Genomic DNA, 6,142 nt, shown 5'->3' on the forward strand with positions numbered 1-6,142 from the left:
TCAGAGGAACCAGAGAGGTCATGAACACCAGAACAAGGCTTGCAGGATCTACTAAATAGTACTTATTGGAGCTTACAGAGATCAGGGAGCATGTAGGGGTCTGAGTTAGATCCTCTTCATATGTCGTTATGACTGAGTAGCTTTGTGGTTTTTGTGGGACTCATAACAGTGGGAGCTAGGGCTGCCTAGGACTCTTTCGCTTGCTTGTGGGATTCTTCTCTTCCAACTGGGTTGCCTCCTTCAGCCTTGATGTAATGGGATGTACCTGGTCTTACTGTAGCTGTTTGTGCATATTTGGTTGATGTCCCAAGGAGACATGTTCTTCTCTAAGAGGAGGAAGAAGGGAGGATGAATCTGGGGCAGAGGAAATTTGCAGGGGAGACACTGGGAAGGGAAGGGAGGGAAACTGAAAGTAGAATGAGATATATGAGGGAAGATTTTTTTTTTAAGAAAGAAAAAAAAATCAATCCAACTTCCCCCATGTCTTCAGAGAGTTACAACCAAGTTTCAGGCCATTGTAATTCCATTTTCTTTGGCCCTGATATCTATTTATCTATCTATCTATCTATCTATCTATCTATCTATCTATCTATCTATCTATCTATCCATGTCATTCTCTAATGATTCCGCTCTATTTAGAGCTTGGTGTTATTGCTGTATAACTGAGGTGTGCATCCAAACTGTAGCCAGCTCTCTGATAAACAAATCCATGGACTTTCCGCTACTTATATAATAAGTTATAAAGTAACAAATGTCATTGATATCTGAAAGGGGAGGAATTAATTCTTTTTCTCACTTTACCTCTAGTAACCTATCCTCAACACTCAAGAACAACGTCTCTGCTTCATTGATCTAGCTCTTAAGCTTCGGGAAACTTCCAATAATGAGCATGATTCTTCCTTTAGCAGCAGCAGTACTCTAGGAAGGCTGCACTCCAGTACAAGAACAGGAAGAAAAGCAGATAGGAATGAAGCACAGTCTGAAGGAAAAGGCTGCTTAATCCTACTATCAGGGCTCTGTAGCAGCATTTATCACTCTTTTTATCAGGGGTGATTAGTTGTTTTCTTTGTGACAGGTTCTTTGCGTTTTGGAGATGACATCTCACTCTCTAGGCCAGGTTAGCCTTGAACTCAAAATTTCCTACATTTGTCTCCAAAGTATTATAGATACATAGTATTATAGATGCAAAGGATTATAGATGCATACCATCATATCAGGCTTTAATTTCTTCTTTAAGACAACAGCAAGTTTTATTACAAATATTGGTAAATACCTTAAAAGATGCTATAAAATCTGTCATGGTATTGCACAACCTTGTTGCATAAATGTTTATATCTAAAGAGCTAAACAATTTTATAGTTCAATCCATATATTGTTATATTTGTGTTTTGGAGTGTTTTTTTTCAGAAAAAAAATATTTTTATGCAATTCTGCCCTCTATTATAACTATATTGAAATTATAGATTAAACAAAGAGAAAATATTAGGACAAAATAGGAGCTAGGCCAGCTTACACGGGCAAACCCGTGATTCCCATTAGTCAGAAGGCTGAGTTTGGAAGGTCACAAGTTCACGGTCAGCAGAGACTACTGATGGAGTTCAAGGACAACCTGTGCAGCTTCATGAGACCCTGTCCCAAAATAAAACGTCAAATGGATTGTGCATGTAGCATAGTGATAAAGTACTTGCCTAGCACATGCAAAAATGTTACAAAAAGGCAAAACAACTAAATTTACAAAGTAAGGGATTCTTACTTCTGTTTGTATGTAGTTATATACAGATAAAAATATAGAAAATTTTGGACTCAATGATCTAATTCAATGCATGGTATGACAATTTTGGCACTGTCCTGACTTTTCGTTTCTCCCTGGACAGAAGTGCCAGCCTTCCTAATGCTGTGACCCTTTCCCTCATGTTGTGGTGAACCCAAACCATCAAATTACTTTGTTGCTACTTAAGAACTGTAATTTTGCTATTGTTGTGAATTGGATATACAGGATACCTGATGTGTGACCCCAAAAAGGGTCACAACCCACAGGTTGACAACTGCTGTTCTACATGTTTCTTTAGTTTAAATTGCTGGCTTCAGCATGTTTTTCACAAATGATTGCTTATTCCTCATTGGTTGTTTTGGTTGAGATGAGGCCACAGTGTCCTGACTGCTTTCTGTCTTCACAATCATTCCCAGAGAACTGTGAACCTACTGCATGTGGAACAGCATTGTAGGTTTTGAGAAAGCAGAGAGAAAGCATCTTCAAGGACTGTAGAGTAGCTGGAAGCTAATGACCTTCAGGTCAAAGAGTAAAAGCACAAGCATAGCCACAGGAGACAGCTGCTTACAGTTAAAGTCAAAATTGTTTGTCCACATGCATGGAGAGGACCTAGACACTCTGTTCAGATGAAGTCCATAGGCTGCTCAGTTTCCAACTGAGTTCCCTAGTAAGGGGAGCAGGGGCTGTCTCTTACATGAACTCAGTAGCCAGCTTTTGGATCATCTCTCTCTGAGGGGTACAGCTTGCCAGGCCACAGAGTAAGATGATGGAGCCAGCCCTGATGAGACCTGATAGACTAGTGTCAGATAGAAGGGGAGGAGTTCCTCCTCTATCAGTGAACTAGGGAATGGGTATAGGGGGAAAAGAGAGAGGGCAGGTGGGATGGGGAGATGAGAGAGGGGGTTGCAGTGGGATACAAAATGAGTAAATTGTAAATTTTTTTTAGAAAGCAGTTTATTCTACACAGTATGAGTGTGCCACATATAATCAGGTAAAACCTGTAACTGCAAGTAGTGTTGTTGTTAAAATAAAGTTTGTCCCAGGTAGTCAGCAAAGCAAAGAGACCTGAGGATAGAATAAGAATTGAAGAGTAGACACTGAAAATAGAGACACCTCAGAACCACAACAGTTGTTCAGAAGAGGTAACAGATGAGGAAAAATAATGGGAAGATTTCAGGATTTTATAATCCAAGGAGATTGGAAGGTGCAGAGGCCTGACAAGGTTTTGGACTTGAATAGATAATGTTGTGAATGAAAATTTCTAGAAAGAAACTATGTCTTGCTATGAATGAAATTCTCTGTTTGTAGGGATTGGAGGATTTCAGTATAGTGGGGTGACTGGAATTTGGCAGGTTCAGGGCTAATTACTTTATCTTGGGCTACTTTTAGCCTTCTGTAACAGCAATTCTCTATCTGAACTAAAACTTCATGACAATAAATAAAAACTCCTAGAAGCTATTAACATAGCAGAATAGTAGATTCCACCAATCACGAGCTAAGAATGTCAACAGATATCACCTTGGGGGAAGAAGGGAGCTTCCTTAATCTCACTATACCTGCCCCTCTCATGCCTGCCCCACCAATGCATTTTAAACTAACCCTGATTTATGACAATCTTTCTTCTGTAAACTATAAATACTTCATAAAACTGCTTCCACATTAGAGCATGAAATCTGAGGTAACATAAATCTGTATTCCCAGGAAGTGGTCACTCAAAATAGCTCAAAATATTCAAAAGATAAAATATCTTTTATTAGAGAGTCAGAAAGAGAGGGAGAGAGAGAGAGGAAGTTAGGAAAGAAAAGAGAAAGGAAGGGAAGGAAAGAGAAGGAAAGGGAGGGAGAGGGAGGGGAAGGAAGGAGAGGGAAAGAGAGGGGAGGGAGAGGTGAAGGGAGGGGAGGAAAGGGGGAGGGGAAGGAAAGGAAGGGAAGGGAGGGAGAGAAGAGGGGAGGGAGGGAGAGGAAAGAAGAGGGGAGGGAGAAGAGATGGGAGGGGAGGGGAAGGAAGGGGGAGGGGAGGAAGGGAGGGAGAGAAGAGGGGAGGGAGGGGAGAGAAGAGGGGAGGGAGAGGAGATGGGAGGGGAGGGGAAGGAAAGGAAAGGAGAGGAGTGGAAGAGAGGAGAGGAGAGGAGAGAGGAGGGGAGGGGAGGGAAGGGGAGGGGAGGAGAGGAGAGGAGAGGAGAGGAGAGGAGAGGAGAGGAGAGGAGAGGAGAGGAGAGGAGAGGAGAGGAAAAGGAAAAGGAATGGGATCTGTATTGAATAATCTCCAAGATAATCTCCAGGAAAGGTAGCTGAATCATTAGTCTTGATCTCAAATACCTGTTAATGAGGAAGGGGTAGTTTAGTGCATGTCTTGGAGATTAGAAAATGAACACTTAAGAGAGAAGAAAATGTGGGATAAATCTCATTCAAGTACTCACGAAGAGAAGGAGGCAATTCTCTTTTTATAAATGTATATGAGTATTCTATCTGCATTAACATCTGCCAGAAGAGGGAATCAATTCACATTATAGATGGTAGTGAGCCACCATGTAGTCGCTGGGAATTGAATTCATGACCTTTGGAAGAACAGACAGTGCTCTTAATCACTGAGCCATCTCTCCAGCCCAGCAATTCCCCTTTAAATGACTTTTGGCTCTTTCCAGGTGAGCCCTCAATGGATTGGAAGGTGATAAGAATTGACACGAATTATCTAAGTCTACTTGGTTCAAGTATTACTTTTAAATACAACATCATATTCATTAAATAAGCATTAAATGTTTGGTATGTTCATCTGGATATCTCTATGGAATGAGCACAATTAACTGAACACAAAACTAGGCATATAACAAATCCATGTAACATTTTATTCTGAAAAAAATTTTACACCACCTGTATAATTCTTCACAAGAATCCTATGTGTGTCTTCTCTTTAGCAGACTTCTTTATACACATGCTTACAATGATTTGAATTGATGTGACAGATAATGTTGTATGAAAAATGATTAAATATGAGAATATTCAACTTGTTTTTCAAAAGCTCATCTAAACTTATCATGGTCACTTTATTCATGTTTTATTCTTCTAAACAACATGTTAACTTTTTCAGCAAACAGAGGTGAAGATGTCACTTCAATTTCTTGCATTCAGTGAAGGGTGCAAAATGAGATTCAGTATAAAAAGTTAAAATGAGAGGAATGAATACAGATGTTTTGCATCCCCAAAAGTTAAAATCCATGCTGTTAGCATTATCTTGACCTCAATACAATCTTTGTGAATGCACTCTTCACATCCTTATTCCTCAGGCTGTAGACCAAAGGGTTCAACATGGGAATGATCATGGTGTAGAACACAGATGCAATTTTGTCAATGTCCATGGAGTGACTGGAGCTGGGCTGCAAGTACATGAATATGACTGTCCCATAGAAAATAGACACTGCAGTGAAGTGTGAGGCACAAGTAGAGAGAGCTTTACGATATCCTGCAGCTGAGTGCATCTTTAATATGTTGGTAAAAATGAATGTGTAGGATATTAAGATAAGTATCAGCGCAAAAAAGATATTGAAGCTTGCTACATAAATAAGAACCAGTTCATTAACATGTCTATCAGAGCAAGATATAATCATGACTGCTAAAACATCACAGAAAAAATGATGGACCACATTGGACTCACAGAAGGAGAGACTTAATGCATTCACAGTATAGATAAAAGCATTCAGGAAACCACAGATATAGCAGCCAACGACTAGACACGCACACACACGTGTTGTCATGGTGGTGGCATAGTGTAAAGGCTTACACACTGCTGCATAGCGATCATAGGCCATTGAAACCAAAAGGTAGTTTTCCACATTGGCAAAGTTTGCAAAAAAGAACATTTGGGAGGCACAAGCATTGTAAGACATAATCTTGTCTCCTGTAAGGAATCCAGCTATGACCTTTGGAGTGACTGTTGAAGAGTAACAGAAGTCCACCAAGGACAGATTACTCAGGAAAATGTACATGGGGGTGTGAAGCCGAGAGTCGAAGAGAATCAGCATGAACATCCCCAGGTTCCCCACCAGGGTGATGAAATAGATGAGGAGGAAGATGATGAAGAGAGGAAGCTGCAGACGTGGGTCATTGGTGAGTCCCAGAAGGACGAACCATGTCACTTCTGTCCTATTCTCCATCAATGACATCAGTTAACCAACTGAAGACCTTAAATTTAAGACAAACTTAAAAAAATAATAAGAGTAGAATAAGAGGATAGAAAGATGCTTCAGTAGTTACAAGGCCTGACTTTCTATTACGAAGGATCCAGCTTTTGCATGGCAGATCACAACTACCTGTAATCCAGTATCAGGGATATGTCTGATACCCTCTTCTGGCTTCTTCAAGCATGAGGCACGCA

General features: G+C 40.4%; 1 protein-coding gene across 1 annotated transcript; it reads right to left on the bottom strand.

The window, feature by feature from the left end:
* Nucleotides 1–4,997: 4,997 nt before the first annotated feature.
* LOC129681795 (olfactory receptor 5B3-like) lies at nt 4,998–5,930 on the bottom strand. The gene has a single exon (XM_055613948.1). The coding sequence runs from the start codon at nt 5,928–5,930 to the stop codon at nt 4,998–5,000; it is 933 nt and encodes a 310-aa protein (XP_055469923.1).
* Between the last annotated feature and the right edge of the window lie 212 nt (nt 5,931–6,142).

This window comes from Psammomys obesus, unplaced genomic scaffold (assembly GCF_907164565.1).
Source record: "Psammomys obesus unplaced genomic scaffold, mPsaObe1.curated_primary_1811, whole genome shotgun sequence".
NCBI lineage: Eukaryota > Metazoa > Chordata > Mammalia > Rodentia > Muridae > Psammomys > Psammomys obesus.